Genomic DNA, 15,101 nt, shown 5'->3' on the forward strand with positions numbered 1-15,101 from the left:
GGAATTGACTTGAAGCTGGTATTTACTGAAAAACTGAGAACTTGCAAATGATTTTGATTTCACTGTTCTCAAATAAGTTCTTCCAGTACAACACCTATGGTTTAAAGAGATTTGCATTCTAAAAAGAAGTCTATGAAGAGTCTAGTTTCTTCAGAATGAATTGGGTTGCATTCCATTCTCACAAGTTACTTGAACTAGAGATTTCTTTTTTCAAAGTAGGTATATGTACAGGGTCATGCCTACTTGCTTCTGGAAAACAGAGTTAGGAAACAGATCTCAGAGAAAGCAGCCCAAATCACAGAAATTGTATAATTTTTTTTTTGCTGCTGATACTAAAAGGTTGATCCTCAGTAGCCAAAGCCATAACAGTTGGGTATTATCAAAAAGTCTCTGATTTACTGTTGCCTGGTCAAGACAGATTGATTAATTTGGATTGTACTCAGGTTACAAGTAAACCTGGGGATGACTGACAGGTCCTGAAATGGGGGTAGTGTGGGATCATGCTACTCATGCAGAGCACTGACAGAATACAGTTTGTCAGCACTTGCCCATCTCTCTTGATGAGTATCAGAAATTCCTGGATTCTTGATCATGCACAATTCCAGCTCACTAATATGTGAATTTGTTTTGGAAAACTCTGGAAAGAAATGGAGGAGAAAAGTGGAGAACAACACCAAAGTCTGTTCCAGTGATTCACGAGAGGAATTTTTTTTTTTTCCAAATAATAATAATTATATGTATATATGTTTCTGAAGAGCAGGCTAGCAAAGTGAGGCAGTTGGGGCAAACAAGTAGGGCATGTACCCTTTTCACAAGGTCATTGATGTAGATTGAAATCATGTAATCCTTGAAGAGCTGACTGAATGCTCATCCTAGCACATCTCATATGCTTAGGCTGACACTGCAGGCAGTCTGAATCCAGAAAGCTCTGTAGTTTGCACAGGGCAGAGCTGTAAGCTGTGTATAGGCCAGACTCTACAAATGCCTACGCATTTAGCTGGCATGCTAAGAAAGGAGACAGTAGTATAAAAGGAATAACTAAGTTAGAAATAAAAATGGGCTGGCTGAGGAGACCAAAAGTTACTTGGCAGGTCATGATTTAAGAGGAACAGAAGCACACACCTTCCTGTATGGCGGATGTGACCCTGTGATGCACAGGGAGTGGTGATGGGGGTGAAGCAGGACAGACACCACTGGGATCAAAGTCTCCCATTTAATCATACCTGCAATATGAATGATTTTGTAGACTGACAGTCAAATGTCATCCCTTTAACAGGCACTGTGTAGCAGGAAGAATATGTTACACTGAGAATCTGAAGCTCTGAAATGCACAAGTAAAAATATTCCTGTCTCTACAGTTCAAATAGCACAAGTGTGCATACAAGAAAATATTTTATTTAATTACTTTCTCATTACCCTCAGTGTTATAAAATAATTTGCCTGAAGGAAGGAAAGTAATGTAAATAATGCATTATTGCTACTACATAGATATTCTGGCAGACAAAAACTAGTGATGCAGTAAGGACTTTAAATATCCTCCAGTTCATAAAATCTGTATATTAAATGACTGACAGGTCCACAATTTAATATTAGAAGTTACAGAAATGCTTGAGACAGAAAAACTTTTTAAGAATACTGCCTGAATAATCCAACTAGTTCTCTAATGAACTGAGCTTGTTCTAGATGATGCATTTTTTTTAATGTTCCCTCTTTTAGATGACAAAATTAATACATTTGGCTGATTTTCGCTGCTGCAAATTCTTTATATATGACAGAGTAGTTATCCCAGAATAAACGGGACAACAAATTCAATCTCTATTTTGTATTTTGTCATATATATCACTCATCACAAGTCAGATAACCTGCTAAATCTGAGCAATGTATCTTACTGTCAGTATAAGTAAAGACGTATAGAGAGATCTAGTACATGTTATTTTAAAATAAGATGGGCAGGTGTGCACCAAATAAAGTTAATTCAATTTCAAAAAGTAAAATATGACTTTATTGGTAATGGGCATTGGTGGGATATGTTCTGTCCAGGTGGTCATGCTGATTATTAATGGATTCCAGAACAGGATAACCTTAAAAAGGTGAAGGTGTGTTTTCAATTGGACCTATATGCATTGCTGCCTGCTGCAGTTAGATGTTATGTAATTTTATTTTTTATCTTAAAATATCAGCCTTAAAATTACGGGGATTTATAGAGTATGTGTGTACGTATACTTTCATATTTATAGTTGATGCTACCGAAGTCCAATACGATATAGCTTCATGCACCGAGTGAAATTTAGGCTAACCATCTTCTCAACTCATTATGCTCAAGCTCCATCAGCACTTTGGGAAGTAAACCTGTAAAGCATCTATGCCTGTTAAACTTGTCACATGTAATAACAGCATATTATATTACTTTCTTAAAAGTATTCAGTCTAATTACAGTTGAACTGTTATTTTGTCTTTATTTTCTAATGGTATGTTTGTTAATTTAGTTTACAAGAACAGCTTCCATTCCATTACTCTGAAATGCTTAAAAGAGACATGAGAATAATTCAAGTAAAACCAAATTCTAGAATAGCTAGGGCATTAATGACACTGACTCCATCTCACAATGACAATATCTTTTATTAGAGATCTTATTTTACATATCCCCATAATATAGAAAACCTTCCAAGAGAAAATATCAAAAACCTTCAGTTGAAATCAGTTTGTTTCAGGTAACATGAGCAAGTTAACCAAAGGCATTCCAGATAAATGAAAAAAAACCCAAACAGTACAGGTACAACTCTGGTATGGAAAGTAATTACAAGGTTTTAAACCATTTCTTACATGGCATTGTCTTTAAAACCATACTGGAAGGTAAGGATGCTTGGTTCTCTTAACCAGTAGTTATAAACCCAGAAGCTATAAAAACAGAGAAAAGAAAATAATATGATTAAATTAGATGGCCAATGAACAGAAAAAAAACCAAGAACTTAACTGAAATATCCATATAACGAAAATACAGTGTAAGAATTCATTAAGAATTGTTGAAAAAACAAACAAACTCAACACATCGATAGCCACATTCTCAACAAATAGAAGTAAAATTTATTATCAAACTTTGACTGGGGTTTTGACTTAGTAAAGGATTTCAGGAAACGATCCCAAATTGAAGGCTCTTCTGTTATTACACAAAAAATGCAAAATAAAGGAACAAAGATTAAATCTGCTGGTTAAGGAAGATTCAGGCATCATGATTGTACAGCTGATGATAAAAGAAAAGATGAAACATCTTTCGGAAGCAATTCCAACAGGCAAAATACTTAACTTTATTGCATAAAAATTTTCTTTTTCTGCCTAACTAAAATGAAATAGTATTTTGAAAGCTCTCTTGCACAGAACACATAAAAGTCTCAGAAGCACTTTAACTCTGAAGATGCAACAAAAATAAATGTTATGAGAAATTTCTGCTGGCAAGACTACCTAGCTTTGAGTTCCAGCAAAAGCCAGTATTTTTGAATACTACAGCTAAGAAAAGTTACAGTACATGTTTATTGCATGAAAATATCCATTTATTGGATCCATCTGATTTTTTAATTTGTGGTTAGTGGTTCTCATATTCTTGATATAATTTGCACCAGATCCTACTAAGTATTCCACTAATTACAAAACACACAGTAGATTGAAGCAGGGAAATCTACAGAATCTCAACAGGGATCCAACTTGTGACAATGCATGAAATTGAAGTTTCACTTTCATTTTCTTTTAAAATAGCCTGTAGCTACATGGTATAATTTGGTTCACTGTGGAACAACAATGATGAAATTAAATAGAGTAGGCAATATTAGAGTTAGAAAATAGCACATCTTTTTACCAGTTACGATGACTTTTCATGCATTAGTATTAAAGATAAGCAATGACGTATGGAAAAGTAAAACATAAGTGAGAGGAACAAGAAAGCTATGAAGATAAATTAGGACAAAGAAATGGGATCATTCTCAAATGCATGTTTAATATATATTAACTGTAAACAGCAGGTCTACTTAGGGAAATACTTTTCACACTTGAATGGCTTTAGCACTAAATATGAATTACATAATATGTGAAAATAAAGCAAAAAGTAAGACACTATTTTTCAGTAAGGTGAACACTGGCAATGTAAGTGAGGTTACAAGTTTGAAACATGTTTAAAATATAGGCACATGATTCCAAATGAACAGGTCACCACAGTCTGTGACATACAAGCACAAGTTTTGATGCAAACTATGCCTTGCTTACTACCAACTCTCTGCATCAAGTTGCAATATCCTTGAAAGCAGTTGAATTCAAATTTTACAGTATATATTTGTGTTTCATGTTATGACATCATTTTAATACATTCAAATAGTCAAAATATTCAGAATAAAACAGCACAAACTTGGTGCAGGAGGACATAGATCAGAGTGTGGCCAGCATTGCCAAACAGGAGATACACAGCGTAAGTATTATATAAACTACCTTTCCCTCCAAAACATTAACATGGACACCAAAATTGTAACAAGACTTATCAAAAAATAAGGCACATAGATCTTGATATGGTAATCTTGAAATAGAAAACTCATTTCAGAGAACAACAGTATCTAAATGAGTTTTATAAAAATCTTGTATTAATGATAATTACGGACATTTCTCATCATACATGATAATGGAATAATTGCACATATCCCAGTGTGTCTCAAGTAACAAAATGGGAGTTTTATTAAAGATTTCCATTGCAAAAATTACTTTGTAGGTTCATGTTTTCCTATTTACATAACTCAGGTGAATGGTAGAAGTATTAAAATCTACCATCACTTATCACAAGTACTGCAGGCTTTCATTTTACCACAATTAATAATCCCCTTTGTGTTGAATAAATTGAAATTAATTGTGGAAGCAATTGAGATTATTGTAATTTATATAAATTATTGTGAATATTTGGACATTAGCTACTACACAAGGACAATTTATTCTGTTTTATTTCCAAGCTGCATCTGAACTTTCTACACTGAATTATTTGTACATAAATTCATCAAGGATCAGCAAAGAAGGCTGTTTAAAATTCAATCCCATCTTTATGAAAATTAAAACACCAGAAACACCATTAGTTAGCATTTAACCTGAGATTTAATCTGTTGAGAGGTTAACATCCTTAGAAATTTCTTCACTTGTTGCATTAACTTATACTGATGTTGCTGTTTTATGGAAAATAATACTAAAAAAAAAAGTTGTTTGCAACATGGCTTTTCACTGTGTTGTCAAAAAAACTATAGAATGCATGTTTTTCTCACAGTATTCAGAAGCTGGAATAATTATGTGCTTCTTATTGCACGTGAAACTTAGAGGAGATATAATTGCAGATTCCTCTTCTTTATCTGAGTATTAAAGCCAGATTTCATCTTAGCCGAATCCGAAACGTATTTATTTCCATAGAACTCATATTTATTTCACTTATATTTCTGGCATCCGGAGGTGAATGCAACAAAGATAAAGATGTGGGCGTAAGACTTTCCACTCTGAATTTGTTAAAGAGTTTATGCACCTTTATCTGGGAAAAAACAAAGAAACAAACAAACAGATATTTAGAAAATACAGTATTTACCTTAAAGCTGACTTTAACCTAATCTCTAGCAACAATCCAAATGATCTGGCAGGGGGATTGGACTAGATGATCTTTCGATGTCCTTTCTAATCACTAACATTCTGTGATACATCATCTTAGAGCTATCAGTACAGCAATTCTTACACCAAAGATTATGAATATTTTTAAGTGCTATGTCTCCAATGCTGTATGCTAAATTAGATCTTTTTAGGCAGTGTTCACTTGTCACATTTCAAAGTGATTAAGTTAAATCAATACATTAAAAATTGACCAGAAATATTTGGATTAAACTCCTCTTGTTTCTAAACAAAGTAACACACTTCCGCTTAAGAAAAATCAAAACTATTTCAAAATTTGATTACAAAATTAATGTAGGTTCATAACCATCCAGTCCATCTCAAACCTTCAGAACACTTATTTCATAATTTTATGTATCACATCAATTCTACAGCAACTGCAAAACACTCAAATATTTGCAATGGTGTAGGTCATGTACGTGAGCATGGATAGAGATAGAACAAGTAAGTTTTCAAAGAAACAGTCACATAATTTGTGGATATATTAATAATATTCAGAAGATACATTTCAGAATATGAAATTTGACTCTTTTTACTTAGTAAAGTTCTAAAACACTATTAAAAATAGAGAAATATGAATCCATGTTATATGAAAACTTTCACAGAAAGTTAATGAGATTAAAACTGACCTAGAAGTTTACTTGATGATGTGGTCATTCCCACATACCAGCAAGTCCATATCTTTATCAAACAGAAAGCAGCTTTCAAGATAAACTTAACTATTATCCTGGAAGTATAACTCTTAAAAAATAACTACCCAGACTTCCTCTAGTTTGTCTTAAATATCAGTGTTTCTGTAATAGTAAGCTATCCATAAAGTGTTAGTATACCTTTCCCTGAGTAGTGGAACAGAACAGATCCATGTGTCTGTTTGAAAATCTACAGTCAAATCCCTTTCTGTGAAGAATCAGAACAGCTTCATCAGATGGCTCAATGTCTACCTACAAATAAACAGAACTAAAAATTACTCAGGAAGTAGCAGAGTTAGAAAGACATTTTATAACCTTATAAAATTATCATTACCTTACAGTAACAGAGCCATTTATGCTTTAAATAACATTTAGCCTAGATAGAACACGTTTCTTTTAATGTTTATAAGACAAAACATAGAAAGAAATAAACAGTAAAGAGAGTTTAGATATACAAAGTACTACAGAATCTAAATATAAGTTGATAAGCAGAGTTCAAACCTCAACAGATGCACACATACACACTCAAAATTTAAGTGTAGCTACCACAGCTGCATGAAACTGTACACTATTAAAACTATTACATAAGTTTTTTGTTTATAGGTTAGACATACAGTACTCTTGAGTGTCAGCAGGCATCCAACAATAACCTATGAGTAACCCACAATCTCAACTTCCTAGTTTGGACCAAATCACTTAGAACAAAGGACAGAACATAAATTTCTCAAATCAGAATCTTGTTTTGACATGTACACTTCAGAAAACAAAGTCATAGCGGAAAACTGTCTGGGAAACTTTGATTTAGAGGAAAACTTCATTTTTTTTTTTTTCCTTTTATACTGAGATGTAGAAAACCACTCTTGTATAGCAAGAATAACAGAAAAGAAATTCCTCACATTATAGTCGAATGTGCATGCAAGTTATCTTCACAGGACACAAGTGGCACATGACAAGATGCTCTTCACACTGCAAGCTGTTTGCTGTATCACTACACTCACCTTAACCATTTATTTTCTATGATGCATTATTTGATTTCTTTTTTGTTGTTGTTTTACATGCTTGAGCTCTTATCATATAAATACTGACGACATAAAAAAGGTGGTTCTATCCACTGCCATGCCAGCTCTTAGGGCTCTTTTTATTTAATTTATTTCCAGTTCAGTTGGTTTTGTAGTGGTGATTTTCCCCAGAAGTCTCTAAACATGAGTTAGGTTATTTTCTGGTACTTTGGTAAGTATCTATCACCTCGGAGAAAGCTATGACAACAAGCATTAAGCACTTTGTGATGCCTTAGGTCTTGAAGGTGTAACAAATTAGAGAGGTCTTAATCTAACAGGCTTCAGATACAAACCAGTTTTCTATTAATAAAGGACATCTTGGAACAGTTTGAACCAGCTTTTTTGATAGCCAGCATGACACAACTTCATAGTATGACAAATTCATAGTATTAAGTACTCATTCAGATAATAAAAAATGGTAAAATGATGAAGTTATTGTTTTCTAACTAAGTTCTTCATGTAAAATATTAAAAAAATAACTCAACAGTATTTGGAATTGAAATGAGATACTTTGCAGTAAAACACACACTGGTAAAAACTTTGCATAGTTTACAAATAATGAATAAAATTCAGTTTGAGATTTTAATGAACAACATTAGCTTGTAACCACCTAAATCTAGGGTTTTTATTAAGGAATTACATCTAAAGTCAGCATATTCAAACAAGTTTGCAGTACTTAATATCACTGATGGTTGAAAAAGTTCTTATCCTGTTTATAGAAACAGTGGTATCACTTTCTACATCAAGGTAATAAGTATGATATGACAAAATTATTTTCCGTCTCCAACTATGAAATACTTGACATGGTTTTCACTGTCACTGATGTGACAGTTTTGCACTTAAAAGTAGACGTTTTTATGCACACAGTGTAATATTGTCTGCCTAAATATCAGATTAGTGAAATATTAAAATTCATACTGCAAAAGCCTGAGTTCCTATGGGTTAAATTGATGTTAAAAATGACAAGGCAGTAATGAGTATCAACACTTTCACTATTACAGTGGAATTATCTTGTAGTAATCTGCATAACAAATGCATTTCAAATGATGGCATGAATATTTCATGTCAAGTTTTTAAAACTAAATATTATCTTAATTAAGATTCAAAAGATATAAACCAGAAATGCAATAAACAATTAATGGCACCTTCAGGTAAGTATAAAGTAGGTATAAACACCTATGATATAGTACTCGATCTTTTAGAATTCCCAGGAGTTTATCTTGCGCAGAATATTATCCACACATAATAAACTATGCTGTTCTAACCTATTAGCAAAGCAGGTGTAAGACTGACTAAGTTGCCATCTACTTTCACTTACCTCTTCTTACATAATCTCTAGGTAAATTAGATTAAGCATATGCAAGCCTCAGGAATGTATGAGCAAGGATCAACCTGATCTACACCAATAAGACCTCCTAAACATGACCTTGCTAACTGCATGAAAACCTGTAACATTTCTAAATTTGCAACAGACACCACACTAAGCTTGAAAACTTCACAGCATTGTTATATGACAAGAATTCCTTAACTACTGTAGTATCTAATCTCTGACTACCTTTCTTGGAAGAGCTGCCAAAGTTTGATGTGATTTTGATCTCTGAGAAATAAAATGTGGTTTTCACATCAGGCCTCTAGATAGAAATAATTTTTGCTAGGCTTTCTCGTAAGCACTATCCCAGGGCAATGCTGATAAAAATTTGATATGAAAAAAAAAAAAAAAATTAAACACTTATCTGATTACTGTAAGCTAACAGACATGCATTGAAAAGTTCAAGTAATGTGACAAAAATATTTATTTCTATTTAGTATAAAGGGACAAATGTACTCAGATTTTAAATCTTGAGGTCCAGTCTGTTTACAGTGGGTAAAATCAGTGCCAAACAAATTAAAAACTGAAGCTTTATTTAACATTTCTTTAAATTCCTAAGGTATTGGACTCTTCCACAACAAGATCACATATCTTACAATAGTGAGATTCTTCCCACTGAGAGGAGTAGAGTTCAAAGGGAAACCAGGAATTCCCTTACATTTTTTCTAATTTATGCTTTAATGCCTTTTCGTGCATTCTGATTTCTACCTTAATTCTTAGTAATATTTTATTTTAATTTGGTACGTTTTTATGTGAAATTGTAATGATAAAATTTCTTGAAAATCAACTTCAACAGCTAAAGCAAAGAAGTACTTTACGTTTCTGGAAAAAAATTGCATTGCATCAATTAGCCAGAATTATGAGATTTGTCATTCAAATTCTTGGAAGACAGAGAAAGGGAGCAGAAAGTGAGAATGGATTTTAAAAGACCATTTTGGTGTACAAGAAATCATTTGCAAGGCATAGCACCATTTCTGCTGCAAGGAAGAACTGTTCTGTACCTATAATGAGAATGCTCCTGTCCTATGACTACTGATAAATTTCACTTTGAAGTAACGCTGCAAGCTCAAGGGTTGGCAATCAAGAAATCATTGAAATATACAGTTGTGGACAGGGAAGAGATCATAGCCTCAATCTTATACCAACTGGGATAGGGAGGCTGGAAGAGCACAGATAAAATTGTAGAATTCACCTATGAGTAGCAACACTGAACTCAACAAACCAGACACAGAGCCAGTCTTCCATTTCTCAGTTTTACTGGCCACATGATAGAAACACGTGGGGGAAGTTTAGGCCTTGAAAAGGGAGAGGGGGCATGTTCATAAAGGCCCACCCTGAAGCAAACAGGTCTTGCTGAGCTGGCTGGGGTAAATGAACAGATGTTACAGTGAAGTGTAGAACATACATGTCATATGAAGATCTAATTCAATACAATACTAACTTTTCAAAGGCATAAAACCTACAGAATCAGAAGTTATTCCACTTTTGACACTGAAAATAAGAAACAGTCACAGCTGAAGGTGTATACATGAGATTACTAACAGAGAAAGTGTGAGAAAGTAACCTCATTCTTTAAATTTCAAAATAAGGTTTAAGACTAAAGATGAAGAATTATGATAAAACAGTAACTAATGGCAAGTTTTGTAGATATTCGGAATAGAATCTGAGGTTCTAACAGATGAGAAGTTCTATCTCAGCCACCACAGAGACTCTAAGTAAGTAAGTAAGTATCTAAGTATGGCAGAATTATTAAGGTATGGTAGATTTTCTTGAAGTCTTCCAAATGGAATCAGATGGGTTTAAAACTACAAGCTTTCTTAAAAACACAAATTATTGTACTCAGAACAAAATCAAACAACCTTAAATTTAATTTTTAATACAGAAGACAAAGTATATGAACCATTCTGCACTTAAACTTTGGAAATGCACTGAAATTTGTCCTATCCAGAGACAGAATAATGCACTATGAATTTTATTACGTTGGGAAAAAATAAATTACTGTATTTCACGCTACTCAAACAGATACAAGTTCTTGCAGAATTAACAAAAACTAGTCATCACACTGCAGTTTATCACACCATATAAACCGCCTTGCCCCCCCCACCCCTTACTTTCCTAGAAGGAAGTATTTGATTAGGCTATATAATAAGCTACATGATATGTTTGCTCATAAAAATAGTAGTATGACCTCACCTTTGATTGGATTGTCCTGAGATTGACTATATGCATATCACAAGGCATGGACGACATGAGTGGAGAAAAAGTATTTAGCATCTCTGGGACACCTGAATCTGCATAAGTTGTCATTGGAATTACAGGATGATTCAAGAAAGCAGAAGTCATATGGCTAAGCAGTGAGGGAAAACTGACTGATGCCTTCTCTTCATTCTGCAAAATACAAGAGAAAATATTTGTAAATTCAAGTTAATATATCATCATGTCTAAATTCTGAAACCCACTTACTTTATATCTGATTCCATTAATTTAATACAAACATTTTATAGACTGCCCATTTAACTACTTTTGGAAACTTCTGATAATCCACTAACTCTCTTCTATGAATAGGTATACTTCCTGTTTTTACAAATCATTAGTACCTCTTTCAAAACAATCATTAAAAGACACCTCATTTTACACCATTCCTCTGTTTCCTATGTTAGCTCCTGGTGTGTAAACAATGTAGTGTAGAGAAAGAAACTAGCTACTAGTTTAGCATTTTGCTCTATCTATTATCTACTTGAATACTGACAGCCAGCTAGTCTTTTGCAGGCCTCTTTTTCTGCATAAAATGTCTGTCGCAAGTTTCTTGTCTACTGTCACCGGATGCATCTAACTTGTATCCTACATCCCTCTTTCTTCATAAAGCTAACTTCCTAAAACTGTTTGCTTGGAGAAATCACAACTAGCATATTTTTCTTGGTCCACAGTGCAAAAGATATCTTTCAGCATTTTTATTATAATGTAACGCTGGCAGGAACTGAAGTGACTCCTCTCTTTCAAGATTTTACAAGTTTTATACTTTCCCAAGTTTTGTGTTTGCAGTGCTTTTACAGGGCTGCAGAAGCCATGTTACAAGCCTAAAATTACTAAGTCCTACATATTGCCAACAGCTAATTAAATCTCCATAGAAGCCAGAAAAGAAAACAAAGGAACTTCAAAAAGACAATTTCTGTTTCAGAATGTCAGTGAAGGCGGAATGTGTGAAAAACCGTTTTGCTCTTACTTTTCCTTGCATACCTAATCAGATAAACACTTGTTTGTTTATAGTTGAACAGGTGATTTTTAGTGAAAACTTTGCAGAAAGTTTACTGTAAACAGTATCTTAAGCATGAATATCTTAAATTTGCACTTTTTGATAGGCTAAAATGATGGAAATAAAAAAATAAATGGGAGATACTTAAAGCAAAGGAGAAGATTATTTATCAGCTTACAATTGACATTCGTAACAGTAATTCCTGGTTTGGGGTGCACGTTCATGTATACATATTTATTTATACATCTGCAGTACCATTAAATACTTCTGACAGTATAGCAATTGAAAATATGCCGGAGCTGAACTGATGCAGGATCATAATTTCGGTTTTATTCTTGGTTGTTTTCTTAGTAATGAGTAAAACTGTTTGCCTCTTTGGTAGCTACTAATCAATGAGACTAGTATTTTTATAGATCTATTATGAAACCCAAATTACACCCCCAAAATGTAAGAGTCAATACATGTAGAGGATTGCTACTCTATGCACTTCACTACATTAATTTACATCGAATTCCATTTGCCAGTTTACTGCATGCTTAATCAGTCTTAAGTCCTCCAATTCCTCAGCCTTGATTTTTTATTACGTTGAATAGTTCAGCATCAGATTCTGGAAATAATGGAGGATTCCAGAGAAACAGAGTCTTGAAGGATTCTGGCAAATGCTAGAATCAGAGCTGATTCAACACAGCTCATTTTTGCTCCCACTGTGTTTACATGTTTTATCACAGGCATAAGCATAGAACTTAAGCATTACCCACTTTGAAAATCTGAAAAGCTGCACTAAGGCTTAGGTGGAGATTTTATCTTGAATCTTGTATTCACACATCTGCACCAACAGAAGAAGTGCAGTCATTCCATGAATCTATATAATAGTAATGAGAATGAAGAGTATAGCAGGTGTTAAAAGCTGCCAGGAGACCAAGGGAAAAAGGGGTTTGCAAACACCATGAAGACTGCTACCACAGAAGATCCAGAAGGGACACTTCAATTCCCAGTCCCCACTAGGTAGATGCCAGTCATGAAAGGATTGGAGTACGTCTTTCCCCTCTCAATCTAGAGATCCAAAATTTACATAGGGCCCTGGGGAAACACAGAGATGGGAAGGGTTTGCATGCACAGACAATGCATTTGGAAAAATAGTTACATTATACACACATTCAGGACGTGGGCAGCTTTCAGCAGTACCCTGCTGGTGTTAAGTCAGGAGATGCAGTCCCACAGTCTCCACCTGCTCTCTCAAAACTGGCATTATTTCCTCAACTTCAGTGACAGTGTACAGCACTCAAAGTGTGAATGGAGCTCCACTGGTAGCCTCACAAACATTACGTACTGGCAAGATTCTGATGAATGATACTGATGTAGCTGAGTGCTGGCTTAATGAGCTCTGATCAAAGCAAATATTGCCTTTTAAAACTACTTTACAGCACATTTTATACAGTTATCCAATTGAAAACTGTCCGTTGAAATACAATCCCTTGAATGACTGGGCAATAGATGTAACAAATCCTCATATAGGATCTTTCCTTGTCACCAAAAGTAAGGTGAATAATTATTAACATTTTGTTTTGAGGAAAAACAAACCAACCAACCACACTTCAGTTTGCAAGAGGTTCTAAGAATGGCCTCACCTATGAAAAAGTGCCCTTCTATCAGCAATGAGCTATTTTATTGATAAATGGAGGATGGAAAAGATAAGAAAAGACTCAAAGGGTTTTTGGTAAGAGTTTAAATTGGGAAACTAATGACCTGGATGAAGGTACAGAGTGCACACTCAGCAAGTTTGCTAATTATATCGAAGTAGGAAGACAGGCTGACGCACCAGAAGGCTGTGCTGCCATTCAGTGAGACCTGGACAGGCTGGAGGACTGGGCAGGTAAGAACCTGAAGTTCAACAAGGGCAAGTGTAGGGTCCTTCACCTGGGGAAGAATAACCCCAGGCACCAGTATAGGTTTGGGGCTGGCCTGCTGAAGAACATGTCTGCAGAGAAGTACTTGGGAGTCCTCGTGGACAACAAGTTAACCTTTAGCCAGCAATGTGCCTGCCTGGCCAAAAAGGTCAATGGTATCCTGGGATGCATGAGGAAAAGTGTGACCAGCAGGCCAAGGGAGGTTCTCCTCCCCTGCTACTCTGCCCTGGTGAGGCCATATCTGGAGTACTGCGTCCAGTTCTGGGCTCCCCAGTTAAAAGAAAGACAACCACTGGAGGGAGTCCAGCAGAGGGCTAGGGAGACCATTACTGGTAAGAAGCATCTTTCTGAAGAGGAAAGGTTTAGAGAACTGGGTCTGTTTCACCTGAAGAAGAGAAAGAACCTTATCAGTGCTTATAAATAACTTGAGGGCAGGTGTCAAGAGGTTGGGGCCAGATTCTTTTCAGTCGCGCCCAGCAACACAGGAATGGGCAAGGGACATAGACTGAAACATAGGTGGTTCCATCCGAGGAGAAACTTCTTTGAGGGTTCCAGAGCACTGGAACAGGCTGCTGAGAGAGGCTGTGGAGTCTCCTTCTCTGGAGATATTCAAAACCCACCTGGGCATGATCCTGCATAATTTGCCCTAGGTGAACCTACTTTAACAGGGGGGTTGGACTAAATGATCTCCAGAGGTCCCTTCCAACTCCAAACATTCTGTGATTCAGCACTGGACTTGATCAGACCCTTTTATGCCCCTTCTACCACTGTTTTTCTTACTTGTTCCTCCTTGATGATTTGATTCTCCTTCCTCTCCTATGTCCATTCCACCGAATATCCCATAAGAAACCTCTTGTTAAAAAAAAAAAAAAAAGTCCAGAATGGTCTGAAATTCTCTCTCTTTTTCAAATTATTTTAAATCCTGGACCTCTTTAGGCAATAACACCCTGCACCAAGTGATTTCTGTCAAGTTGTCTTGTTGGGTTTCACACTAGGAGCAGTCTAATCTTCTTCATTTCGTGGTCTCTGGATCAGCCAGTTCAGTGTGCTTCACTCCTCCCTCGCTAGATTCCTTCGCTTCTTCCACCTATCACTGTTCCTGAGGTGACTGTTAGGTCCTTGCATTTAATTTAGTTATCTTTAACCAGATGC

The 15,101-nt window shown here is 35.2% G+C and overlaps 1 protein-coding gene across 2 annotated transcripts in view; it reads right to left on the reverse strand.

The window, feature by feature from the left end:
• Nucleotides 1–2,600: 2,600 nt before the first annotated feature.
• The window catches only part of MAN2A1 (mannosidase alpha class 2A member 1), a 112,245-nt gene continuing 99,744 nt past the window's right edge, over nt 2,601–15,101 (reverse strand). For both annotated transcript variants that reach the window (XM_065046649.1, XM_065046650.1), the window contains exons 20-22: nt 10,983–11,177; nt 6,504–6,614; nt 2,601–5,542 (exon numbers count right to left, since the gene is read on the reverse strand). In XM_065046649.1, the coding sequence (XP_064902721.1) occupies nt 5,390–5,542; nt 6,504–6,614; nt 10,983–11,177 (459 nt within the window). In that variant the 3' untranslated portion in view covers nt 2,601–5,389. The remainder of the gene's footprint in view (nt 5,543–6,503; nt 6,615–10,982; nt 11,178–15,101) is intronic.

Source organism: Columba livia, chromosome Z (genome assembly GCF_036013475.1).
Source record: "Columba livia isolate bColLiv1 breed racing homer chromosome Z, bColLiv1.pat.W.v2, whole genome shotgun sequence".
Taxonomy (NCBI): domain Eukaryota; kingdom Metazoa; phylum Chordata; class Aves; order Columbiformes; family Columbidae; genus Columba; species Columba livia.